This window comes from Lepidochelys kempii, chromosome 15 (genome assembly GCF_965140285.1).
Source record: "Lepidochelys kempii isolate rLepKem1 chromosome 15, rLepKem1.hap1, whole genome shotgun sequence".
In the NCBI taxonomy this organism is placed as follows: Eukaryota; Metazoa; Chordata; order Testudines; family Cheloniidae; genus Lepidochelys; species Lepidochelys kempii.
Genome location: NC_136394.1, coordinates 3,732,510 through 3,759,900, shown reverse-complemented (window position 1 = coordinate 3,759,900; position 27,391 = coordinate 3,732,510). Strand labels below are relative to the sequence as shown.

The 27,391-nt window shown below is 50.8% G+C and overlaps 1 protein-coding gene across 4 annotated transcripts in view; it reads left to right on the top strand.

The window, feature by feature from the left end:
• Positions 1–25,277, top strand: part of MORC2 (MORC family CW-type zinc finger 2) — a 113,199-nt gene extending 87,922 nt beyond the window's left edge. Inside the window, exons 17-26 of one of the 4 annotated variants that reach the window (XM_073313587.2) lie at positions 8,956–9,088; positions 9,953–10,027; positions 10,150–10,536; positions 11,104–11,247; positions 11,345–11,399; positions 12,431–12,572; positions 12,902–13,090; positions 13,193–13,286; positions 14,296–14,484; positions 24,943–25,277. In XM_073313587.2, the coding sequence (XP_073169688.2) occupies positions 8,956–9,088; positions 9,953–10,027; positions 10,150–10,536; positions 11,104–11,247; positions 11,345–11,399; positions 12,431–12,572; positions 12,902–13,090; positions 13,193–13,286; positions 14,296–14,484; positions 24,943–25,011 (1,477 nt within the window). In that variant the 3' untranslated portion in view covers positions 25,012–25,277. Of the gene's footprint in view, positions 1–8,955; positions 9,089–9,952; positions 10,028–10,149; positions 10,537–11,100; positions 11,248–11,344; positions 11,400–12,430; positions 12,573–12,901; positions 13,091–13,192; positions 13,287–13,811; positions 14,275–14,295; positions 14,485–24,942 lie in introns of those variants that run through there. The other 3 variants (XM_073313586.2, XM_073313588.2, XM_073313589.2) reach the window with 3 other exon arrangements.
• Positions 25,278–27,391: the final 2,114 nt, after the last annotated feature.

The following is a 27,391-nucleotide window of genomic DNA, read 5'->3' as shown; positions in this document are numbered from 1 at the left end:
CTTTTATGTAGGGTGAATCATCGCTAGAGTGCAAACCTCTATACACTGCAGCATCCCTGAGATTGGCAGGAAAAAATGTTTATGATATGAGGGAAACATGAGTTAGGCCATAATAGTGAGGAATGCGATAGAAGTCTTCATACACTAAGAACTGGTATCTAGTAAACTAAGAGTTGCGTGAACTGTGGTGCTTCTAATCTGTTTCAAGTAGAACTCTTCAGACTTAACTGCTTCTGACAGTGTGGAGGAGGGCCTCGCTGGGATAGTCCTGTGGCATGAACAGTTTGTTGACAGTATGATAGGTTTATTAAGGTTAGAACACTAACACCACCATGTGGATAAAACTTAGACATTGTGATGAATCAGACTTATCCTTCTAAAATCTCCTCTAAGGCTGGTTATTAGTACCTGAAACTTAGCAGCTCTTAGAGCTAAAGATGCTGCTACTAGGAATAAGATCTGTTTGTACCCTGCTGTAAACCTTTACATGCACAGTGGAGGGACTTGCAGGTTGGCCTCACTTATTTGGAGGTCTTTGCCTTTTCATGAGCCGAGTTCTTCGAGTGATTGCTCATGTGTATTCCACCAGAGGGGTGTGTGCTCGCCACATGTACCGGTGCTGGAAGTTTTTCCCCTAGCAGTACCCATAGGGGAGCACCCCTAGCAACCCCTGGAGTGGCACCTCCATGGCGTGGTATAAGGGGTGCTGTGCGCTCCCCCCACCCTCAGTTCCTTCTTGCCCCCAGTGTAGGTGCTCCGGAACTGCTCTGCTTTGCTGTAGCTCGTCCCCAGAACTGCTTGTTCATTCAGTGTGTGGTACCTGTAGTTGGTTAATTGATTAGTTTAGTTTAGCTAGAGTGCCCGGGTTTTAAGAGTTTTAAGTCGTGCGACACTTGTAGGCAACGTATGCCAGTAAAGTGATCCGCACGCAGACTATTTGTACTGTTTGGGGGAAACCCATCTCAGTGATAGCTGCAAGATTTGCAAGTAGTTTAAGCCTCGGACCAAGAGAGAAAGGGACAGTAGGCTCCGGGCTACTCTGATAGAGTTGGTGCTGACCCCAGTTCTGGAGGACCGCTCCGAGTCAGCACTGTGCTCCGTGGTGTAGGTGTGCAGCGACCCTTTGGAGCCATCAATTAGTCGGCACCGCTCCCTGTCCGCGGGGCACGCCAAGAAGGCTAGGAAGAGGCCACCTTCGCCGCAGCACCGGAGTAAACCTGGGACAGAGGCTAGACCCATGTTGGACAGTCCTCGATCCCCCACCAGCCTCTAGGCCTCTGACTCAAGTCGAGCGAAGTAGCCCGGCTCATTTGGAGCGGGCCTCCCCAGATGTCCGGATGCCCTCCACACCGGAGGCCTTGCAAGTGGCCTAGGATGTCATGTCCATGCCGGTACCAGGAGCACCGCTGATGTCGGCCCCACGCTCCATAGGCAAGCCACCGCTGGGATCTCCGCAGTTGCCCTGACTCGGTACTGGTCTCGGTCAAGGGAATGTTCCTGACGCTGTTTGCCGCCCAGCAACCGTTCTGTGCAAAGTCCACATGGGTTGTCCTCAACTCCCACCAGATTGTCTGGCTGGGTTCCATTTGTCAGAGACTCCCAGCACCACTCCGCCTCGAGGAACGAACACCGATGGGACTGAGGCAGATGACGCCAGAGGTCCTCGTCTTGGAGGGGCTATTGCAGCCAGTCATGACACGAATGTCGACACCGTTCCCGTTTGTCATCCCGCTCCAGGACCCCGCCATGGCACTGCCCCGCAGCCCCAGGCGTCAATTGCCGGCCCGCCCGCCGGAGCCGATCGCAGAGCAGCTATTACCAACAGTACTGGTCCTTCACGTTGGGATCGCGGTCCCATGGTCGACATCGCTCCCAGCACCGCCTCTCCTCCCCGTCCAGGGACAGTGGCAGGTCGTATGTCAGCCCGGCCTCCATTCAAAGTTTTCTATTGATGGGCCAAGCTGAACAGACAGCTCCGCCGCTGCCACAGTAGGTGTAGTGGCACCGGGCCCCGTGGCCGGCCCAGTGGTACCAGTGGGCACCGTGGCCCCCGATGCAGCCCCCGGTGGGGACTCACTCGGTGATCGGAGCCTCAGAAGGACCATCGGCCTCCCTCTCCAGACCTATGAGGAAGGAGTAGGTGGGACATACATCCTCGGCACCGTGCCCGGAGACTGAGCAGGTGGTGGATCCTCCGGTGCTGGTGGACACACAAAGTACCCCATCAGCCTCCTCGCCCTCTCCTGATGAGGCAATTACGGCCCCTCTTCCCTCCATCCTGTAGGAGGACTTTTGGGCCCACCAAGAACTCTTTAAGAGAATGGCATCAAGCCTCAACCTCCAGGCAGAGGAGGTGGAGGAACCCTTGGACTCCGTTTAATGTGCTGTCCACCTCGGCACTGGGCAGGGTGGTCTTACTTTTCCATGAAGGGGTGGCAAAAATTTCAAATGCCCTGTGGCAAACCCCAGTCTGATTGGCCCCCATCTCTAAGAGAGTGGAACGCAAGTATTTTGTGCCCGCCAAGGGTCATGAATACTTGTACACCCACCCTGCTTCTAACTCCGTGGTGGTCGAGTCAGTCAACCACAGGGAACGGCAGGGCCAACCGGCCCCTACCCCAAAAAAAAAAGATTCAAGGAGGCTGGATTCATTTGGAAGAAAAATTTATTCATCCTCGAGCTTCCAGTTACGGGTGGCGAACCACCAGGCTCTCCTGGGCCAGTAGGAGTTCAATCTATGGGGCTCCCTGTCCAAGTTCGAGGATTCTCTCCAGGAGTGCGACAGGAAGGAGTTCAAAGCGCTGGTGGAGGAGGGTACAGCGGCTGCCAGGGCAACCTTGCAGGCAGCTTCGGATGCAATGGACATGGCCTCTGTGGTGTCCATGAGAAGGGCACCATGGCTCCTGCTTTCTGGGCTGTCCAGCAAGGCGCAGACCTCCCTGCAGGACCTTCCATTTGACGGCAAAGCTCTGTTTGCGGAAGAAACGGATACAAAGCTGCGTGGCCTGAAAGACTCCCGCACGCCGCTCCAGACTCTGGGTCTCTGTATTCCGGCTCCGGCTAAACCTAAGTTCAAGCCACAGCAGACTCCTGCCCAGGCCACCCGCTCAAAATACAAGACCACAAAAAAGTCACAGGACAACAAGAAGCGCCTACAGAGGCAGTCTCGACCTGCCCCCCAGCCTGGGTCCTCCAAGGACAAGTAGGTGGAGAAAAGGCAGTTTTGATGGGACGCCCAGGGGCTCCTTGCAAGTTCTCATCAGGGATCCACCCTCAGTAAAGTTTCCTTCTCCAATCAGTTGTGTGTTTTCCTCCCAGAGTGGTCGTAGCTGACCTCAGACTGATGGGTCCTCAACTCCATCTCCCGGGGCTACACCCTCCAGTTTACTTCCACCCCTCCCAACCACCCTCTGCCCCCGTCCCTCCTGGAGGACCCCTCTCACGAGGCTCTGTTTGAGTAGGAGGTGGGGTGGCTCCTGGGCCTAGGAGCGGTGGAAGCGGTGCTGGGGGAGTTCAAATGCAAGGGGTACTACTCCCGCTATTTCCTTACGCCAAAGGGGGGCTCAGGCCCATCTTGGACCTGCAAGGTCTGAACCAGTACATGGTGAAGCTCAAGTTCCGCATGGTCTCCCTGGCCTCCATCATCCGCTCCCTGGATCCCAGGGACTGGTACGCCGCCCTCGATCTGCAGGACGCGTACTTCCACATTCATATATTCGAGGGGCACAGATGCTTCCTCCATTTCACGGTGGGGCAGGAACACTACCAATTTACGGTCCTCCTCCCATTTGGCCTGTCCACTGCCCCCAGGGTATTCACAAAATGTATGTTGGTGGTAGCGGCCTACCTCAGGCGCCGGGGGGTCCAGATCTTCCCGTATCTGGACAACTGGTTGGTCAAGGGCAGCTCCTGGTCGCAGGTGCGGGATCATGTGGCGCTCTTTCTGTCCATGTGTACCACTTTGGGCCTGTTGGTAAACAACACCAAGTCCACATTAGTCCCGGTTCAATGCATAAAGTTTATCGGGGCGGTCCTGGATGCCTTGACAGCCAGAGCCTTCCTCCCACCAGACAAGTTCGAGACCCTGAGGGGACTAACCAACACGGTCACAAGGTTTCTGGAGACCACATTCAGACCGTGCCTCCAGCTCTTGGGTCACATGTCGGCGTGCACATGTGTGGCCTGTCACGCCAGACTGAGGATGAGGCCCCTCCAGCTCTGGTTGGCCTCAGAGTTCTCCCAGGCCAGGGACAGGATGGAAAAGGTCCCCACGGTGCCCAAGCCAGTGATTGCCTCCCTATGATGATGGTCCTTCCCAGGAAACATACTCCATGGGGTCCTGTTCAGGAGTAGGGCCCTGTCGCTGAAACTGGTGTCCGACATGTCGAACTTGGGATGGGGGCCCATATGAGGAAAGTTCAGACCCAGGGTCTGTGGTTGGCTCAGGACCTGACCCTCCACATAAATGTCAAGGAGCTCAGGGTGGTACAGCTGGTGTGCATGGCCTTCCACTCACACCTGGAGGGCCGTGTGGTCAGGGTTCTCACAGACAACACGGCCTCTGTTTTACATCAGTAGGCAAGGCGGGGCCCGATCGTCTGCCACGAAGCCCTCAGGCTGTGGGACTTTTGTATAGCCCACAGCATCTGCTTACTGGCCTACCACCTACCGGGCGCCCAGAACTCACGGACAGATCGCTTGAGCAGGGACTTCTCCTCTCAACACGAGTGGTCTCTTCACCCAGAGGTGGTGCATGGACTTTTCCAAGTGTGGGGAATTCCCCAGGTGGACCTGTTCGTGACTCGGCAGAACTGTTGCTATCCCCGGTTCTGCTCCAGGGGGGCTGGGACGGGGCGCTATCTCAGATTCCTTCCTCCTGTCCTGGTCAGGCCAGTTTCTCTATGCCTTTCCCCCATCCCGCTGATCGGCAAGGTCCTGGAAAAGATAAAGACAGAAAAGGCCTGGGTCCTTCTGATTGCCCTGGCATGGCCCAGGCAGGATTGGTACGGGATCCTCATGGGGCTGGCAGTCACCTTGCTGTGGCCATTGCTGTCCCGCCCAGACCTACTCTCCCATTGCTGCCTCCTCCACCCCAACCTAGTGGCACTCCACCTCATGGTGTGGTTGCTCAATGGTTAGGCCAGGAGATAAGGATGTGCTCAGAAGGGGTTCAGCACGTCCTCTTGGAAAGCAGGCGACCCTCCACGCGCCGAGCCTACTTGGCAAAGTGGACTCAGTTTTCCAGATGGGCGGATGAGCAGGGTGTTTCTCTGGTGGCTACCCCAATCCAGCTGATTCTGGACTATCTCCTTCACTTAGAGTCAAGGCGCACCTGGCGGCCATATCAGGCGGCCATATCAGCCTTCCACCCACCGGTGCAGGGCCACACTGTATTCTCCCATGCTATGACTGGCCGATTCCTTAAGGGATTGGATCGTCTCTTCCCATATGTTAGGCCCACAGTGGGACCTAAACCTGGTGTTGACCTGCCTCACGGGCCCCCCATTTGAGCCACTAGCTATGTGCTCCTGGTCGCACCTCTCATGGAGGGTAGTCTTCCTGGTAGCAATCATGTTGGCTAAGCGGGTCTTGGAACTCAGGGCCCTGACCTCCGAGCCCCCATACACAGCGTTTCATAAAGATACGATCCAGTTCCTGCCACACCCTTCGTTCCTCCTGAAGGTGGTCTCCGCCTATCAGATGAGTCAGGACATTTTTCTGCCAGTCCTCTACCCCAAGCCCCATGTGTCCAGTGAGGATTACCGCCTCCACATGCTGGATGTGAGAAGGGCTCTGGCTTTTTACCAGTTACAACCTGGCGAGAATCCCTCCGCCACCAATTGTGAGGCTACGCTCCATTAGGGTTCAGGCCTCGTTGTCTGCCTTTTTGGCCCATGTCCCCATTCAGGACATTTGTAGGGCTGCCACATGGTCTTCAGTTCACATGTTCACCTCACATCATGCGATCGTCTCCCAGACCAGGGAGGATGCCGGGTTCGGCTTCGGCAGGGCCGTGCTCCGTCCCGAGAGTTTATGAACTCCTACCCACCTCCAACAGATATAGCTTGGAATCCCCTATTGTGGAATACATATGAGCAATCACTTGAAGAAAAGACAGTTACCTTTTCCATAACTGGTGTTCGAGATGTGTTGCTCATGTCTATTCTACATCCCACTGTCCTTCCCCTCTGTCAGAGTTGTCCTGCAAGAAGGAACTGAAGGTGGGGGGAGCGCATAGCACCCCTTATACCATGCCATAGAGGCGCCCCTCCAGGGGTCGCTATGGTGGCTCCCCTTCTGGTACTGTTTGGGGGAAAACTTCCAGCACCGGTGCACATGGCGAGCATGCACAGCTATTGTGGAATAGACATGAGCAACACATCTTGAAGAACACCAGTTATGGAAAAGGTAACTGTCTTTTCTCAGGGATGGAGCTGCTAAGCTGGGGGCAGCGAGGTGCACTGGCTTTGATTGAGGATCTGAGGCTAGACTCTTTGCCTGATAAATTCGTCTTTGGGTATCTGCCACAGAATTAGGAACCAGACCTCCTTGGCCCACGGAAGGCTGTTGGGTTATCGGATCCTTCAGTTCCTCCTGAATTCTTTCCAGGATCATTGCAACCTAATCACGGATGGAAAAGCAGCAAGGAGTCTCCTTCCCAATGGAGAGAAGTGTTCCATGCTAAAACAGTCTCTTCCTAAAGCCAAGAATAGAAATCTGCACAGGCAGCCTAGGAGATCCATCTCTTGTATTCCCACTGGAGAAAGATTTAATCCAATACTCTCCGATTAAGAAAGTATTCATGAGATTATATCATTAATGGACTCCAACTGTCTGCAGCCATGTTTTCCTTATACACAGTGCAGTGGGCTGATTGTCCATGTTAGTGAGGGGATCGCTCTCTGGATTATCCAGTGTCTGAAAGTCCTTAGAGCACCGGGGACTGCCCTCCTCTCCAAAATTTGGGGTGTTCTCATTAACAAAGCTGCCAGGATCCCTGGGTATAGCGTATGTCTGTGTGGGCTCTGCAGCACAGGTGAACACATCTGATCACTGTAATCTGGATGGGCAGCGTTTGTAAACCCATTCCTAATTGGATATTTTCCCTGGACTGCTTGATGGAACACCTTTTGCATCCGCTGGGGAAGACAACTTCCATATGCTTTAAATACAGTACCTAAACTAGGAAGGCCCTAGCAGAAGTTCAGGAAAGAGAAGGATCCAGGAAGCTATAATAGCTTTACACTGGCCTGTTTATCAGAGAGGCCTAGAAGTCGCCTGCAGACGTCCCAGTGTTGCTTGCTTCCACAAGGATTTCTAGGGTCAAAGAGATTTTTCTAATGCATGTGTTGGGTATTCCCAATGCATTTATGGCCATGGGACAACATCCATAGTATGGTTCAAGCTACTCATCACCCTTCCCCTTTGTTCGTTAGCATGAGGGAGGACACTGATCTGTCCACCACATTGACCACTTTCTGCTACCCTCTCCTCAAGGGAGACTGCCTCAGCACAGGTGTTTCCTTAATGCTGTTCCTTCAGTGCACTGGCATAGGGAAGAGGAGTCCTTACCGTCCTCCCATGGCAGCTGTTCTAAGGTGTTCTCGGTGAAGCTCAGTCTCCACAGCTTGTAAACTCCAGCGCAAACCACGACACACACATCAACACCAGTCAGGTTGCAGTACGAATTAAGCCGCTGGAGTCTGGCATATCATAGAATCATAGACTATCAGGGTTGGAAGGGACCCCAGAAGGTCATCTAGTCCAACCCCCTGCTCGAAGCAGGACCAATTCCCAGTTAAATCATCCCAGCCAGGGCTTTTGTCAAGCCTGACCTTAAAAACCTCTAAGGAAGGAGATTCTACCACCTCCCTAGGTAACGCATTCCAGTGTTTCACCACCCTCTTAGTGAAAAAGATTTTCCTAATATCCAATCTAAACCTCCCCCACTGCAACTTGAGACCATTACTCCTCGTTCTGTCATCTGCTACCATTGAGAACAGTCTAGAGCCATCCTCTTTGGAACCCCCTTTCAGGTAGTTGAAAGCAGCTATCAAATCCCCCCTCATTCTTCTCTTCTGCAGGCTAAACAATCCCATCTCCCTCAGCCTCTCCTCATAACTCATGTGTTCCAGTCCCCTAATCATTTTTCTTGCCCTTCGCTGGACTCTCTCCAATTTATCCACATCCTTCTTGAAGTGTGGGGCCCAAAACTGGACACACTACTCCAGATGAGGCCTCACCAATGTGGGGCCTCACCAATATGCACAACAGGCCAAGTGTGGAGTCTAAAACTATCAGTGTAGAGTACGTTTGAGGACAGTCTGAGGCGAGCAAGGCTACCTGCCTCAAGACGCTACCAGCAGAAGCACCACAGAGACCTTTCATGGGGTTTGTGGTAGCCAGGGCAAAGTTTCTGTACGGAAAATAGAGAAATACCAGATCATTAACCCATAAAGTATCACCCTCTGCAGTAGAACTGATGGGCAAGAAAATTGGTGCCAGTCAGCTTTAAAATTCAGGAATAGATGGAAAACCAGTTAAAAGGGGCTCTGTAATGGTAGCCAGAGGGATCTCCTCAGTTGTCAGCAGTAATGAAGGAACTGACAGTTGGAGGCATCATTGGCTGGAATAGTTGCCTGTGGCATTTCCCTGTGTGGCTCCTGCTTTCTGAATGGGCGGCTCATGCCAGTGGGCTCCCAGCGTAAATAGGTTTATTTTAAAGACTTTTTTTAACCCTTCAATTGTAAAGCCAGTAAGCTTCTGTGTATGCATTTCTGCCTGGCTACAATGTGTGAATCTTTCTGATTGTCCTTGAGATTAGGGTATTGCAGTAATAGGGAAACAGCTAGGTTTCCTTGAGGCCGATATTGCTCTCCCTAACTGTAAAAGTTTGTTGTAACTCACGTTTTGGTCTCTTGCTGAGCTTGGCTATTATCATTTTCTCTACTGTAGGTGTGAAGCTTCAGAGCAGAAGCAGAAGGTACCCCTGGGAACACTGAAAAAAGACATCAGATCACAAGAGGAGAAGCAGAAGCAGCTGACGGAGAAAATTCGCCAGCAGCAGGAGAAACTGGAGGCTCTGCAGGTGAATCTAGAGACCTAGAGCTGAGCATGGTGGAGAGAATCTGAGATGCCTCCTTGGGCAAACGAATTTTGCTGAGTTAAATGTCTTTCTCAACCCTCTCTCATTTTATTTGTATTACTGTAGTGCTTAGGAGCTCTAGTCATAGCCTCGCCCCCTTGTGCTAGGCTGTGTAGAAACAAAACAAAAAGACATTCACTTCCCCCAAGGAAATTCCCATCTAGGTATAAGACAAGACAACAGATAGATGCAGATAGACTAGAGAGTACAAGGAAACAACAACAGTAGTCGTCAGCATGATAGGCAGTAGCCTCAGCATACCAGCAGACTAGCCACTGTAAATTTTTTTTGTAGGCATAATGGAAAAAGAGAATGTTAAGGAGTGTTTTGAAGGAGGTTAGTGCATTCGTTTTGTGGATGTTTATGGGGAGCTCCTCCCACGTGTGAGGGTCAGCACAGGAGAAAGCATGAAGGTGCTTATTTGAAAATTTAATAATTGGACGATGGAGGCATCATGGACGAACTGGAGAACATATGCTGCCTAGAGTCCAAATCCTGTTCCTCACACCTCTTGGGGTTTATTTTAGTTAAAAAAATGAGCAGCAGTAAAACAAAGTTTAGCTCAGACTTCAGGCTTCACTTCTTTTTGGACTCCTCCCTTTGGACTGCTCAGCCCACAGCCTATGTCCTCTCTTTATTGGGCTGCTCCCCCTTTTTTTTTATGGTTCGATGCGGGGTGAGCCACCTGCCTTAGTGAGCCAGCAGAACCCGTTTAACATTCCCCAGCATGATCACCACCTGCTAATGTTGGGTTTTAGGGAAACACTGACAGCTTTTAAAATGACTGTGTTCCTGTTTTTACCACAGAAAACTACTCCAATCCGGTCCCAAGCTGACCTGAAGAAATTACCTCTGGAAGTGACCACGCGGCCTGTCGTGGAGGTAAGTACCACAGCTCCTGTACTGCTGCAGACCTGTATGCTCCAGTGCCATACTGAACTATTCTGTGAGCAATTCCTGTCTCTTTATTCTTCCTCTCTCCTGTGCGCTCTCTCTTCTCCCAGGACTCCCAATCACTGAGCAGACCTCAACGCCCGCGATCTCCTCCTTTACCCGATGTAATTAAAAATGCTCCCAGCAGGCCGCCGCTGCCTCCCCCCAAGTCCATCAGCCAACTGCGAAAGGCCCCCCTGGCTCGGCCAGCCATCAGCACCCCCAAACTGGCAAGTGTGCTGTCCAGGGAGGAAGCTAGTACTTCCAGGACACAGCAGCATATTGTGACTGCGGGAAAGTCCAACAGCACAGTTGTCAGGACTCCTGCCAAACCGATCCATGTTGGGAGGCCACCCCCCATGCTTCTGCAGAACTCCATGAGCCAGCGTGAGACTCCCAGCCCCAAAATTATAAAGACACCGGTGCTGAAAAAACCTGCAGCACTCAAACCTTCACAGGTGAGTCCATTATTTGGTAGGACGGGAAATCATCAAAGCCCTACCCCTCAACCTGGACAAACCCAGTGTTCACCCAGCATCTTCCTCACCTTCAGCTGTGAGACACCCCTCCCCCACACACTATAGTAACTGCATAGGTTGGAAGAACTGTACTGTGCTAGGTGAGAGCTCAACGATCTATCCTTAGTGGGATCACTTGCCCCAGCTGCTTCGTGTGAGACCCCAGTGATTTCCCTGCATGGGGTAGAAACATGACAACAGGTTCATGGTGATGGATACTGGTGGTATTTGTGGCTATCCCTTGTGGCATGGGATGGATATATGTGTGATATATATGTGCTAGGACCTTCTGTAGAAAGTCTTATGGTCAGATTTTCAAAATGGCTCTGCATCCAGCTGCTCCCATTGTTCTTAACCGGAGCTGTTGGGTGCTGAGCTCTTTTGAAACCCTGGCTCCTTTGTTTAGGCGGCTGTACAGGCACTGAGCTCGTCTGAAAGCCTACCCCCTTGAAATGGATGGTTGGTGGCATTCTTGAGATTCAGCCAGAAATCACTTGCTCTCAGCAGGCCTCCAGCATCCGCAAGAGGACATTTAACACCATGGAGGATGGAGCTGAGGAGGAAGCGGAGCAGAAGAAGGAGAAAACGAAACGGGGCAAATTAGTGGTAGTGAAAGAGGAGAAGAAGGACTCAAACGAGGTGGTGGTTGAGGTGAGGATTGCAGTGAGTTCCCTCTGGCAGGAAGGGAGCTAGTGAGCTCTCATGATCTTCCTGGGAGATGGCTAACACGAGCTCTTTATGCTTACAGCTCACAGACAGTGCAGGGGAGGAGGAGCTGGCAGATCTGAAAAGAGCCCAAAAAGGTGAGGAACAACCCATTAAACTCGAGTTACCATGTTTGTGCCAGAAGTGACCATGTTTTTTCCAACCCCAAGGAATTTACATACAGTTTAACTGATCGTGGCTAAGGTTGCTTTGATAGTGCTGAAATATGGCATGCTGGGACCTGTAATCTCTGGGCTGCACATTTATATTAATGGTGAAGGAGGCTTTGGGCCTCATTGCATGAATCCGTGAGTCTCCCTTGTTTGTGGTGTACTGCAGCGGAGAGTCAGCAGGGCTGTCTGTGGAGTATAGCCCCCTCACTTGTTCCCAGGCAGTCCCATCCCTGTTGTGGGTTACAAGAAAAACTTCCACAAAGGGGAGTGACTCATGTCCCATTCCCAGGACACGTGAAGGGTGGTGACAACTCTAGGTTCTTCTTTGAGTGATGGTCACTGTCTGTATTCCATATGTGGGTGTGCATGCGTGCCATGTGCCAGAGCCTGGAAGCTTTCCTTAGGAGTGTCCGTTGACCCGCACATGCGTCGTGTGTCCCCTTGTGCTCACTGCTGAGGGGATAATAGGTTGTGCAGGTTGGTGCTTCTCCAATTCCCTCTTACCGCTGCGTGGCCTGAATAGGAATCCCTGTTCCTTAGCACTTTGAGCTTGACTAAGAGTGTGACCTTGTCCGTTTGTGTAGGTAGGTGTATGTAGTTGTTGCTAGTGTATATAGTAATTATAGATTAATTAATTAGTAAGTTAGTTAGCATTAGTTTCTCTCTGGGGACCTTTCTTCCGCTGGGACTATGCCCTGCATTCTGGGGTTTAAGAACTGTGTTTCCTGGCCGTGCTCATTCTCTGTGAGCGACAAGCATCAGAGATGCCTTTACTGCTCCATCTGTAAGTCTTTCCTGCCCCACACCTGGGAAGCTCGGGAGCTTAGCCTCCGTAAATTTAGGTTCATTCCCAGCAGAGTACTGAGGAAGCATGAGCTTCCCTCTGGAAAAAGCTGAGTGAAATGTGCTTTCAGCGTCAGTCCAAACCCCCTAACACCTGCCCTTCTGTGTCTCAGACAAAGGGCTGCATGTGGAGGTACGAGTGAACAAGGAATGGTTCACAGGCCGTGTCACAGCTGTGGAGATGGGCAAGCATGCCATACGCTGGAAGGTGAAATTCGATTACGTACCTACAGACACCACACCAAGAGATCGCTGGTAATTAACCATTATCTTTGGCTGCGGGGGCTCTGGAGATGCTCCCCCTTCAACAGGAAGGAGAGGTGGGACCCTGTTAGCTTTTCACAGGTGCTGAGGAGAGGAATAATCCATTCTTACGTTGGGAAGGTTGTGTACACGGGAATGTTTGGAGAAGGCTGCTCTGTGATTGTGAAGGGAACAGGCATCTGTATGTAGGGGATGGCTCTGGAAGAAGAAGTGTAATCTAGGAGCTGTTGTCAGAGTGACGGGGGATCTGCGGCAGGGGCTACTAACAGGGTCTGGGTAGTCTGCAGAAGGCTGTATGTGACTCCCTGCTACCCCCCTAGGGTAGAGAAGGGCAGTGAGGATGTACGGTTGATGAAGCCTCCCTCTCCAGAGTATCAGAGTCCAGACACACAGCAGGAAGAGGAGGTTGCAGCTGAGCCTTCTACCTCAGACTGCGCCCGAATTGAGCCAGACACCACCGGTCCCAGCAGCAACCAGGAGACTGTGGATTTGCTAGTCCAGACACTCCGGTGGGTTTATTTGGTGCTCACAGCAGTTATGATTTCTGAGTATTTCAGTCTCCAAACAAGACTTTAAACTCTATTTGTGGCTGCTTGTTTTCTCTTGGGTAGGAATTGTTTGCGGTACTTCTTACCTCCAAATTTTCCCATCTCCAAGAAAGAGCTGAGTTCCATGAGTTCAGAAGAATTGATGGCTTTTCCTCTGGTGAGTTCAGTGCTTCTCTTTTACACTAAACTTGTGCTGGGTCTACAAATGGAAAATTTTCAGATCCTGGGTTTCTCTGCTTTGGGAATAGAGGGGTCAAATGGATGTTTCTGGAATCGTAGAATATCAGGGCTGGAAGGGATCTCAGGAGGTCATCTAGTCCAACCCCCTGCTCAAAGCAGAACCAATCCCCAGGAGTGTTCATCCTCTTGAGGAAATGTGGACACAATGTTTATTTTATCAAATCATAGCTCTTCAGAGATCTGTTGGGATGCCAAATGGTGAACGATCATGGAGTTCTGCTGATTTCTTCCTCTCCTCATCCCTCTGTCAGTGGATGGAGTGTGAGCCAGCAAGTGCCTCTTGTGATCCACTGAGGGTCATGCTGCTCAAGTTTAGAAATGCTAGGACGTTGTTGTCACAAGGCAACCTTAACTAGCCTGTGAAACAAAGTTTTCGGTTTTATTACTGGATTTGCTCAGGGTTTTTCCACCCATCTTTTTTCTTTCTTTTTTTTTAAATCAGGCAAATGAAGGCACAGTTTTTATAATGCAAACAAATGGGATGGATGGTGACCAGATGCTAAAATAAAAGGAGTGGTATCCTTTGAGAGGCAAATCAACTTCATTTTAGCTTTGCCTAGATGCTTCTACCAGTAAATCAGGGAGGAAACCATAATGGAGTGGTGGGAGCAGGGTGTATGGGACTCTGTGGCCGCAGACAGAGGGAGGGTACACGTTAGAGTCCATCTCTGAGCTTTGGGCTCTGCTCTTGGGGGACAGGGCAGCCTGTCTGTCTAATGTTTTGTGGTAAAAGCCAGAAATGAACAGTCTAATTGGTGACTTTCTGTTGTTTTCCTGTCAGTATCAGAGGTTGGCATCTGGAGTTCCCTTCATTACTATTGGCAGATTGCAGCTGTTGGGGGAATGCTGCTGGGGGTGGGCCTTTGGTGTTTCTTGATCTTGCCCCTTGTCACAGGGTATTGACTCACTTTTTCGTCTACCCACAGAAAGAATATTTCAAACAGTACGAGATGGGTCTGCAGAACTTGTGCAATTCCTATCAGACTCGTGCTGACGCCCGCGCCAAAGCCTGTGAGGAAAACCTCCGCAGCTCAGAGAGAAAACTTAAGGAGACAGAGGAGAAACTGCAGAAGCTGAGGACTAATATTGTGGCACTTCTGCAGAAAGTGCAGGAGGTGGGTGAGACCCCAGGTGCAGATTAAAATTACTGAGTGCCACTGGATTGGGGTCAGCTGAGACACTGAGGAAAGTTAAGACTTCACTTTGCCCACAACTTGACTTCCAGCTTTGTCTTTGGTCCTCAGTAACTCAGGGCATGGCTACACTTGCAGATGTCGAGCACTTTGAGTTAAACGAGCCTTCGCAGAGTGCAATAGGGAAAGCGCTGCAATTGGTTCAACACTGACAGCTACAAGCGTACTGGCGTGGCTACAAGTGTATGTGAGGGGAGAGAGTGAGTGTTTTTGAGGGGCTGAGAGCATGTCAGCACGCTGTCTTGCAAGTTCAGACAGCATCACACACACACCTCGCCCACCCCACCCCCCTCTCTCTCACACACAGCATTCCACAGTAATGGTTGCATTGTCCTGGAGCAGATAAGCATGCTGGATGTCAGAAACAGAGCTTTCAAAGGTAATATCCGCATTCCTGCAGCGATTCCAAAACCATGAAAAGAGTAGCCACTTGACTTAAGGGGATTATGGGGTGTTTCCGGAGGCTGATCAAAGCGCAGTAATGCAACACCTCATTCACACTGACCCCCGGGTATTTCAGCCAAGGCGCAACAAGCGTTAATCTTCTCGCCAAGGGGGAGTACCAGGTTGTGGAGTCAGAGCGCTCTACGTGCCTTGCCAGTGTGGACGGGTAGTGAGCTAGGGCACCTGGGGCTGCTTTAATGCGCTCTAACTCGCAAGTGTAGCCAAGCCCTCAGTGTTCTATGTTGCAGGTGGGGTTAAATTCCCAGAGCCTGATTCTTCACTGCTTTATACCTTGTGTGTGGGTGCGTGATGCTGCCCCTTGTGTGAGTGATTGGGGAGTTCTGATTTACACCCCACTGTCCTCCGGTGTCAATGACTATACCAACAGCTAGGCAGAGGAGAAACATCCCTTGGCTTTGGCTTTCTGTGCCACCAGAGACCACGTGTGTAGAAGAAGCTCTGTGCACCACTCCTGGGGAAAGAGAGTACTTCATGTCTCTCAGTAGCAATCCTTGGGGCTGGTTAAGAAGTGGTGATGTGCTCTGGAGGGAATTTCTGCCCAGTTCTAAAGCAGGATGGTGTCTGCTGTGGAAACTTGAGCGTAGGGTTGTACGGTGGGAGCGGAGCCTCAGGGCTCCAATAGGGTTTGGGGGATGGCTGGCTATTAATAAGGCCACAGATAGGAAAGCTGGCAGTGCTACCGGTAAGTAGCACTGCCAGCTACAGTGTAAACATCTGCAGTGTACATCACATCTGCACATGTACATATCACATGTACATCTGCAGTGTAAACATGTGAAGTTCTTAGCTCCTGGAATAGCAATGAATCCTGCAGGCCGGGCTTGAGGGGGATTGGCAGGAGTGTTATGGCAAGGGTTGCTGCAGAGATTTCCGAAGAGAGAGATCACAACATTTCTCTCCCTGCTTCCCGTCCCCTGCTCCTGATGTATCTGCTGTAACATCTCTTCTTCTTCAAGTGATGGTCCCTATTGTATTCCACTGAGGGTTTATGTATGTGCTATGCGTCCGGAGCTGGAGAATTTGAAAGTAGTGTCAGTTGGCCCATGCATACGCCCTTGCTTTGCCTTACGGTTTTGTCTGAGGTGACAAAGGGCGAGGCAGACTGACCGCATCTCCAGTTCCTTTTCACCGCCACTTGGTCTGAGTCATACCTACTAAAAAAAGAAAAGAAAAAATTAGAACTGTACATAGTTGCCTTTAGCCTAGTTTTTACTGTAGTTTAGTGTCTAGTAGTAGTTTTTAGGAGATAAGAGACTGGGGAATCCATTTACCTGTCCCTCCACCCCAACCCAGCACCCATACCTATACTGGATTATACCAAAGACGCCAGGGTTTAAGGTCTGCACCTCCTGCCCACGCTTGTTCTCAGTCAGCGACGAGCAACAACGCTGCCTCTACTGCTTGGGAGAAGCCCACGTTTCATCCAGGTGTAGCATCTGCTTGTCCTTCCCAAGCAGTAACCAGGAAGGCCGGGATCTCTGCCTCAAGAAGCACCTCATGGAGGTCTCCATGTGGCTGCAGTGAGATCCAGGCCAGGGCACCCCCGCTGTACATCAGCCTGAGAAACCCAAGAACGCGTCTCTCACCACCGAGATAGAGTCCAGTTCTGCCAGTACTACGGACCCCGTGCTGGGGCCTACTCAAGAGGCAAGAAAGCATACGCCATATGCACGCAGTAAGTTTTCCTCCAGGCCCAAGGAGGAGGATGCACCCTCCACAAGTTCCAGCCACAGAGAAGCAGTGCGTTCCAAGGCTCACAAGCTTGACAAGAAATCACACAGGCTAGCAGATTGGCCAGTACCGAGCACCGAGATTCCCACGCCTTCTGAGTCAGCCCGCCCTAAGTCAAGAGAACTGGCGGCTTTGAAACTGTCCTCCGCTCCAGCTCCACTTCCAGCTACAGAGCACATGCCACTGACTCTGGAGTGGTTGGAGATGGCGTCTGGGCCTCATGAACTCTTTGCTCTAGGGGAAGCAAGATCCTAAGCCTTCCTCTACAGTCTGTGCCTAGGGAGGTACAGTTTCCAACCCAGGACTTACCTCAGTCAGATCGTGCTTCTGTCCTTTCCCCTGTAGTTTATAGCAGGGGTTCTCAACCATTTTCTTTCTGAGGCCCCCACAACATGCTGCAAAATCTCCACGGCCCGCTTGTGCCACAGCTGTTTTCCTCCATATAAAATCTACAGCTGGCATTAAGGGGGAGGAAGCAGGGCCATTGCCCGGTGGCCCATGCCACAAGCAATTGCGAAACTAAGTTGCTTAGGCTTCAGCTTCAGCCCCAGGTGCTGGAGCTCAGGGCCCCAGGCTGCAGTCCTCCATGGTGGGGCTTCAGCTTTCTGCCCTGGGCCCTAACAAGTCTAACGCCAGCCATGCTTAGCGGACCCCCTCAAACCAGCATGCGGGTCGTGTCCCGTCCCCCCCACCCCCGCCCCACAGGAGCCCCAGACCCTGGTTGAGAAGCACTAGTTTATAGGGTTCCAACAATACCAGCTTTGGAACCGGAATCCTAGTTTTCATCATCAGAGGATATGGATGGAGCACAAGGGCCACCCATCCACTGCTGCCACTACGAGTTACCCGAAGGGGCCTCCTGGCAGTACCCTCCTCTCCCCCAGCAGAGAAGCCACTGGTAACCCACTCCATGGGACCCTCTGCAGCATCTGCTGGATCCATCCCGTTGGCCACACTGTGGGTCCTGGCCTCAATATTATCCCCCGCTTACATGAATTCTTATGGGGAAATTAGATTTCCTTAACATTGTTTCACCTAAAGTAGCATTATTCAGGAACATAACTACAACGTTAAGCGAGGAGTTACTGTACCTACAGCTAAGGGGTCTGAGTTTCTATTGTCCCACTCCTCACCCAATTCCATTGTGATCCAAGTGGCAATGGAATAGGCCAGGCAGCAGCACTCACACTGCACCCTGGCAGACGAGGGAAGCAACTGGACCTTCTGGGTCGCAAGGTCTTCTCATCAGCTAGCCTCCAATTTCAGATCTCAAACTACAAATATGACTCTCAACTATAGTAAATTGGAAGACTTTACTGACAAACTCCCCCAGCAAGGTCAAGCCCATTTCCAGGCTATCCTGGAGGAGGGCAAACTGGTCATGAGAATGGCGCTGTGGACACGGTGGATACCTCTTTGCATGTGATGGCTATGGGAATCCTAATGCAGAGGAAATCACAACTACATTCATCTGGTTTCCCCAGGGAGGTACAGAATACCATAGATTTCCCCAGGGAGGTACAGAATACCTTTCGATTAGTCTCGCCTGATTAACTAGAAGACAATTCCATCCACTCCTTCAAGGATTCCAGACCCATGCTACGATCTCTGGGTAACTACACACCTGCACCCAAGCGAAAATTCTGCCACCTGCAGAGCAGTTCAGGACTCCCCAGTTCTTCCAACAACAACCCTATGAACCACCTCACAAGCGACAGAAGACCCAGCAATCCCATCCTACGTGACTGCCTTCACAGCCTTCAGCATCACATGATCAGTCCTCCCAGAAGCGATTTCTCTGAGTGTACTTAGAGAGCCACCAACTGCTTTGCCTCCTCCTGCCATGCACTCAGCCCACCCCCTTTGGGGGTTGTCTAGCGCTCTTTTTAACAACTTGCAGTGCAATAACAGCAGACAAGTGAATCCTGGATGTCATTCAACATGGCTATACAATCAAGTTCACAACACTACCTCCTACGCATCCCTCGCCCCAATCCGTCCTCAGGGACCAGTCTCATGACAGCATCCACGCTCTAGAGGTATACTCCCTACTGCAAAGGGGGGCAATAAAACACATTTTGCCGGACTATCAGGGCACCGCATTCTATTCCATGTATTTTCTGGTATCCAAGAAGAAGGATGGGTGGAGACCAATCCTGGACCTCCAATGGCTCAATTGTTTCATATGCAAGCCGAAGTTTGGTATGGTCACCTTAGCAGCCATCATACTGTCACTAAAAAGAGGCATGTGACTTACAGCACTTGGTATGCAAGATGCCTATTTTCACACAGACATCCAACCAACCAACAGAAGGTTCTTGAGATTCACGGTGGGCCCTCAGCTCTTCCAATACAGGGGCCTACTGTTCGGATCCACCATTACTCCACGGGTCTTCACCAAAGATTTTTCTGTCATAGCGACCCACCTCTGGCATCAGGGGGTCCTGATATTTCCATCCCGATGACTGAATGGCTGCTAGCAGAGCAATACAGGGTCAAGCCTTGAGCCTCAACCGCCACGACACTCAGACTCCTTTCCTCCCCTGGGGGTGAGTGTAAATGTCGAAAAATAAACTCTGGTTCCAACACAGTCCCTGGATTTCATAGGGGCCTCCATCAGCATGGTCTCAGCATGGCCCTTCTTACCGAGGGACAGGTTCCAGACTGTGCAGGAACTCGTTGTCTGAGTAAACGGTCCTTCTGTTCCAGACAGGAATTGCCTATCCCTCCTTGGCCACATGGCAGCTTGCACATATGTTATCACCTTCGCTCACCTCCGACTTGGCTGTCTTTAACTGTGGCTCCAAAGAGTCTGTTCACCCACGCGACGTACCATGTACTTTCCACTGTCAGTCATAGAATAATAGAATATCAGGGTTGGAAGGGCCCTCAGGAGGTCATCTAGTCCAACCTTCTGCTCAAAGCAGGACCAATCTCCAACTAAATCATCGCAGCCAGGGCTTTGTCAAGCCTGACCTTAAAAACTTCTAAGGAAGGGGATTCCACCACCTCCCTAGGTAATGCATTCCAGTGCTTCACCACCCTCCCAGTGAAAAAGTTTTTCCTAACATCCAATCTAAACCTTCCCCACTGCAACTTGAGATTCCTTGTTCTGTCATTTGCTACCACTAGAACAGTCTAGATCCATCCTCTTTGGAACCCCCTTTCAGGTAGTTGAAAGCAACTATCAAATCCCCCCTCATTCTTCTCTTCTGCAGACTAAATAATCCCAGTTCCCTCAGCCTGTCCTCATAAGTCATGTGTTCCAGTCCCCTAATCATTTTTGTTGTTCTCCGCTGGACACTTTCCAATTTTTCCACATCCTTCTTGTAGTGTGGGGCCCAAAACTGGACACAGCACTCCAGATGAGGCCTCACCAGTGTCGAATAGAGGGGAACGATCACGTCCCTCGATCTGCTGGCAATGTCCCTACTTATACACCCCAAAATGCCATTGGCCTTCCTGGCAACCAGGGCACACTGTTGACTCATATCCAGTTTCTTGTCCACTGTAACCCCTAGGTCCTTTTCCGCAGAACTGCTGCCTAGCCATTCGGTCCCTAGTCTGTAGCTGTGCATTGGGTTCTTCCGTCCTAAGTGCAGGACCCTGCACTTATTCTTATTGAACCTCATGAGATTTCTTTTGGTGCAATACTCCAATTTGTCTAGGTCCCTCTGTATCCTATCCCTGCCCTCCAGCGTATCTACCACTCCTCCCAGTTTAGTATCATCCGCAAATTTGCTGAGAGTGCAATCCACACCATCCTCCAGATCATTTATGAAGATATTGAACAAAACCGGCCCCAGGACCGACCCTTGGGGCACTCCACTTGACACCGGCTGCCAACTAGACATGGAGCCATTGATCACTACCCGTTGAGCCCGACAATCTAGCCAGCTTTCTACCCACCTTATAGTGCATTCATCCAGCCCATACTTCTTAAACTTGCTGACAAGAATACTGTGGGAGACCGTGTCAAAAGCTTTGCTAAAGTCAAGAAACAATACATCTACTGCTTTCCCTTCCCTTGGTGAATCCATGCTGACTGTTCCTGATCACTTTCCTCTCATGTAAGTGCTTCAGGATTGATTCTTTGAGGAGCTGCTCCATGATTTTTCCAGGGACTGAGGTGAGGCTGACTGGCCTGTAGTTCCCAGGATCCCCCTTCTTCCCTTTTTTAAAGATTGGCACTACATTAGCCTTTTTCCAGTCATCCGGGACTTCCCCCGTTCGCCACGAGTTTTCAAAGATAATGGCCAATGGCTCTGCAATCACAGCCCCCAATTCCTTTAGCACTCTCGGATGCAACTCGTCCGGCCCCATGGACTTGTGCACGTCCAGCTTTTCTAAATAGTCCCTAACCACCTCTTTCTCCACAGAGGGCTGGCCATCTATTCCCCATGTTGTGATGCCCAGCGCAGCAGTCTGGGAGCTGACCTTGTTCGTGAAGACAGAGGCAAAAAAAGCATTGAGTACATTAGCTTTTTCCACATCCTCTGTCACTAGGAGTATCTTGCCTCCCTCATTCATTAAGGGGCCCACACTTTCCTTGGCTTTTTCTTTTTGCCAACATACCTGAAGAAACCCTTCTTGTTACTCTTGACATCTCTTGCTAGCTGCAGCTCCAGGTGCGATTTGGCCCTCCTGATTTCATTCCTACATGCCTGAGCAATATTTTTATACTCTTCCCTGGTCATTTGTCCAACCTTCCACTTCTTGTAAGCTTCTTTTTTATGTTTAAGATCCGCTAGGATTTCACCGTTAAGCCAAGCTGGTCGCTTGCCATATTTACTATTCTTTCGACACATCGGGATGGTTTGTCCCTGTAACCTCAACAGGGATTCCTTGAAATACAGCCAGCTCTCCTGGACTCCTTTCCCCTTCATGTTAGTCCCCCAGGGGATCCTACCCATCCGTTCCCTGAGGGAGTCGAAGTCTGCTTTCCTGAAGTCCAGGGTCCGTATCCTGCTGCTTACCTTTCTTCCCTGTGTCAGGATCCTGAACTCAACCAACTCTTGGTCACTGCCTCCCAGATTCCCATCCACTTTTGCTTCCCCCACTAATTCTTCCCTGTTTGTGAGCAGCAGGTCAAGAAAAGCTCCCCCCAATTGGCTCCTCTAGCACTTGCACCAGGAAATTGTCCCCTACACTTTCCAAAAACTTCCTGGATTGTCTATGCACCGCTGTATTGCTCTCCCAGCAGATATCAGGAAAATTAAAGTCACCCATGAGAACCAGGGCGTGCGATCTAGTAGCTTCTGCGAGCTGCCGAGTAAGTAAGTAACCTTGAACCTTCTCTTCCAATATGGAGACCAGCTTGCACTTTGTACAGACAAAGTAGCTTCTGTCCTGTGGAAGAAAGACAAACATGGCACATCCAGTGCAGGTCACAACAGCTGAACACTCTCCATCCATATTATCGTCCTTCTACGAGCTTCCACAGGAGTTGTAGTAACTACTCAGAAAAGCTGGCAAGATGTACACCTCAGTGGGCTCTCCCCAGGCAAACTCCCTCTGTTAGCCTGTCTGCTGTTCGCCGCTCAGCTGATTCGCAGCTGGCTGGCTTTTTATAACAGTCAGGCCTACTCAAGGCTCACCTGGAACAAAGCACTCCCAATTCACGCTTTTCAAACAACCAATCAAGCACACGGTCAAACTGTCCTCACAACAGACACGCAAGATACTCACCAACACAGCCTCCCTAATGCAGCCCTTAGTGTACCTCCTCTCAAACAGATCCCAGGCAAACTCCTTCTGTTAGCCTCTCTGCTATTTGCCGCTCAGCTGGTTCGCAGCTGACTGGCTTTTTGTAACAGTCCCCCGAGAGGTGCTTTCCTCCCTCCTCTGGTGGATGGACCTGAGCTAGGTCTGCACTGGGATGCTTTTTCTCCCATCATTCCTTGACACAACAATCGTCACAAACACATGGTTCGCCAGGTGGGGCGCCCACATGGGCGAGCACATGACACAAAGGTCTTGGACCCCTCGGGAATCCAGAATGCACATCAATATCCTGGAGCTTCAGGTAGTATGGAGAGCGTCTCGCATTTCTTCCATCCATTTGCTCCCATCATGTTCTCATCATTTCTGACAACACCACCAGTGTTTGTTACATTATCAAACATGGGGGCACGAGATCAACTACACTCTGTGTGGAAGCAGTTGATCTGTGGGATTGGTACACTGCCCACAAGATCCTGTTGTCAGCAGCCTATCTTCTGGGGACTCAGAACATGATTTCAGACTCTCTCAGCAACAAATACATAGTCTATCACGATTGGGAGCTTCACGACACCATAGTTAACGACATTTTCAGCCTATGGAGGACTCCAACCAGGGACCTTCTTGCCTCCCACACCTACAGCAAGTGCAGCACATACTGCTCGGGGGCGGGGGGGGCTCTGCACCCATTCCTGAGGCGATGCCCTTGTTCTCCACTGGTCAGACCAGATCAATTACTCCTTTCCCCCTCTACCTCTGCTGCCACAAGTCCCCCACAAGATTAGATAGGAGAGGGTCATGATTATTCTGATCACCCCTTTCTGGCCAGGCCCGTTCTGGTTTCCCCACCTTCTTCTCCTGTCAGCTTCTCCCTCGCTTCCTCTGCCAACTTTCCTGGAGCTGCTCACCCAACATGGCAACAGGATCAGGCATCCTGATCCACAGATGCTTCACCTCAGAGCTTGGTTTTTGGATGGGCATCTTCGCTAGAATGAGAATGTTCGTTGGCAGTACATCATTTGAGATTTCTAAGAGCAGATTAGACAAACACCTGTCAGAGATGGTCTAGATAATACTTAGTCCTGCTGTGACTGGGGACTGGACTACATAATCTCTTGAGGTCTCTTCCTGTCCTATAATTCTAAAACATCCTCTCAAGCAGCAGGAAAGAGTCCACAAGAGTCCACAAAGCTCAAGCTAGTGGGCCAAATGGAAGCGCTTTGCCTCCTGTCCCAACAGAGGGGCCTTGTCCCTGTGGACTTCCCCCCCATGGAAGGGCACTCCCTATTTACGTATCCATTGGCTACCAGGTTTTGAAAGTGTCTCCTCAGAACCTTCCCGCCCATTCAACTTATTGATCCCCAATGGGACCTCTACTTTGTTCTCTTGACATTTAATGAAATTGCCCTTTGAGCCACTGGCTTCATGTCCCTGTCCCTCCTTTCCATGAAGGTTGCCTTCCTGGGGTTATTACTTCCCATGAGAAGGATAAGTGAACTGAGGGCAATGAGGGCGGACCCCCCTTTCACCAAGTTCCATAGTGACAAAGTTGCCCTGGGCCAGTACCCCAAGTTTCTGCAAAGGTTGTTTCTTGCTTTCATCTCACCCAACCAATGCACTTACCTGCTTTCTTGCCGAAGCCTCATGCCTCAGCAGAGGAGTGGCGCCTTCACTCCCTTGATCTCTGTAGGGCCTTGGCCTTCTACCTGCAGAGGACGAGACCATTCAGGAAGTCCTCTAGACAGTTTGTTGAAAGGATTAAGGGGCAGGCAATCTCCACACAGAAGATGTCTAAGTGAATTTCAGGGTGCATTATGCTCTGCTGTTGGTTATTGGGTCAGCCTCCACTCCTTGGGGGGAGAGCCCATTCCACAAGAGCTCAAGCATCTACTATGCTCTCCCTTCACAATGTACTGCTTCCAGACATATGCAGGGCATCCACGTGGAGTTCAGTATGAACGTTTGTTGCTCATTACACCTTGGTGCAAAACTCTGGGATGGATGCCTTGTTCGGCACAGCTGTCTTCTGGACCACCATTCCATTCTCTTCCTTGCACCCGCCTCCAAATTAGGTACAGCTTGTTAATCACCCTCAGTGGAATACAGTAGGGACCATCACTCAAAGAAGAGGAGGCGATTACTTACATGCAACTGGAGGTTGTTGGAGATGTGTGGTCCCTATCTGTATTCCACTTCCCACCCTCTTTTCCCTCTGCTGTGCATCTGTTCAGTTTGTGGTGAAGGAACTGAGGCCAGGGTCAGTCCACCCTGCCTTTTATTGCCTTGGACAAAACGATGAGGTGTGAAGCAAGGGCCCATGAGCCTACCAGCAAACATTACTACTTTCAAATTCTTGGCTCTGGGCACGCGCTTAAACCCTCAGTGGAATACAGATAAGAGACCATACATCTCGAAGGGCCTCCCATCCACGTAAGTAACCTCCTCTTGCGCCTTTGGTTTCAGGACATCGATATTAATACTGATGATGAGCTGGATGCATATATTGAGGATCTGATCACCAAGGGAGACTGAGCAGTCCAGACCCCGCACTGGCAAGCAGCATGGAGGAGTTGGTCCCTGTGATCTCTGAGATGTGGATTCCTGCAGTGGAGGGGACCCAAGCAGCGCATGAAAGGGGAGGGCCATTAGACTGTGTATCATATTGGTGTGTCGATGTACAACCTGTTCTTGTGATTTTACATGCAAAAGACATTGGTGCTGTTGGCAGGACAGTTTTTAACATTGTAGTTCTTCAAATCTCTTCCCTTTGTTTATAAATATTTATTTTTTAAAAGAAACAGGAACTGTGCCTGGTATGACAGGAGGGTATCTGTGTTTGTGTTTTGTTTGTGTTTTTTGTTTTTTGTTTTTTCCCCCTTCAGTGCAGTAAAAGTGCAAGAACCTTTTTCCTTTGGCGGTATGCTGGTAATCTGTGCCCAGTTCTTGGCACCAGAACATCCTCTCCAGCACCTTGTTCCTGATGCCTCTTCAGATAAAGAAAGGAAAAATCTAGCAACAACTTAATGGAAACACCTACTCTGAGGCCTTGAGTGACTGAGCAGAAGCTGGATGGGGCTTGGACCCTCAGGCCTATGGTAACTGGGTCATAGGAGGCTCAGAGCTAGGGATTCTAACTACACAAGGAGATCAGTGCACACATTCTTCATTGATGGGATGGGGTGCGAACCTTAAGGACGCTGTAGCTGAGCATGGATGGTGGGGTCTTCAGAGCCCTCATTACACAGCCATAGGATCAAACAGGGGGAATGGGGCTCTGTTAGCAGGCCTAGGAAGCTTAGACCTACTGATGCTTTAATGGGGGGTGGGTGGGGGGAGAGGCTCTCAGTGCTGGGACTGAGCCTGCTGGGGTCCTGGTACCTTGTGATTTCTCAGGGCAGGGAAGTGCAAGGGTTAGAGTGCAAGGTTTCTACTACTTCTACAGCCCCATATTGCACATTCTTCACCAGTGCTGCCATTGTTTGAGATGTGAATTGTGAGGGGCAGATGGACTCCCTGACTAGCTCAAAATAAACCTGACCCTGTGTTCTAAGTGCCACTCCCTCTGCTCTTTCTTGCTTTGCTCCACTTGGTCTCTTCCAGTTGTTTTTAACTAGAGCACTGGAAATGGAGCTGTTCCCCCTTTAAGTCATTGGATTGCACCCAGCCCCAGCTCAGCAGGAAGGATGAGCCCTGTCCTCTCTAATGTGGGGGTTGGAGGCTGTATTTAAAACTGGTAGGGCAGTGGCTCTCAACCAGAGGTCTGGTGCCCCGTGGGGGATCACATGAAGGCTTCAGAGGGTCTGCAAAGCAGGGCCAGTGTTAGACGTGTTGAAGCTTGGGACAGAAAGCCCCACCCCTACCTCATAGGGCTGGAGCCCTGCCACTTGGGGCTGAAGATGAAGCCTGAGCAACTTAGCTTCATGGGGCCCTCTGTGGTACGTAGCCCCAGATGGTTGCTCTGCTTACTCGCCCCTAAGGCCGGCCCTGGCTTTTCTATGTGGAAAAAGCTGTTGTGGCACAGGTGGGCCATGGAGTTTTTATAGCATGTTCCGGGAGCCTCAGAAAGGAACAAGTGGAGAACCCCTGTGCTAGGGCCTAGGGTCTGTCACAGACATGGGGCACAACAGGCAGGCTCGTGGTGTGTTTATGCAGTAGCCATCCATGTTCACCAAGGGGGCTGACTAAGCCTCATCACTCCCCTTCTCTCTGTGCCAAAACTGCTCTAGGAAATGCCCCTTCGCTTTGGGAAAATGCAGATTGTGTTAACCGAAAAAGCTCTTGGTATAGGCACTGGCGTTCTAGCAAGAGTGGCATGCTCACGGTGACCTCTTCCCACAAGCAAAAGCTCAAGAGGGGAGCTTATGTTATAACCCTTAGGGCACTGAGAAGTGTGTTAACTCCCAGCACATTCAGCCTCCCTTTCTCTCCTGCACCCTCACCTTACTCCAAAAGCTTCAGCTGCCCTGCCCAGCCTCCCAGCTGACTTGCGTGTCTGCCTCTGAACTGCTGCTGCCTCCCTTGGCCAAAACCCTTCCTCTTCCTTAGCACAGTGTCGCCAGTAGACTCCTATCCCTGGGCCATTCCCTGGATGGTGTCCGTCTCATTGGAGGGATGCTACTTTGTGCCTCCCCCAGTTAACCAGAGGGCGGCTGGTTTCCAAAGGGTTAGATTAAGTGCCCAGTCTCCAAAAGCTTGTTTGGCCTCAGTACGCACTGCTGCAATACGAATAATTGGACGGCCATCATTTTCCTAGCTAACAGCTACTTCCTGCTGGGCAAACTACTGTTCTAATGGCCTCATGCCGTGTAGCAAACAGGAGCAGGATATACTGCCCTGCTCAGACTCTTCACTGTGATTCCAGTAATAAAGCCTACAGGCCCCTCATCCAACAGCTGGACAACACTAAAAGATG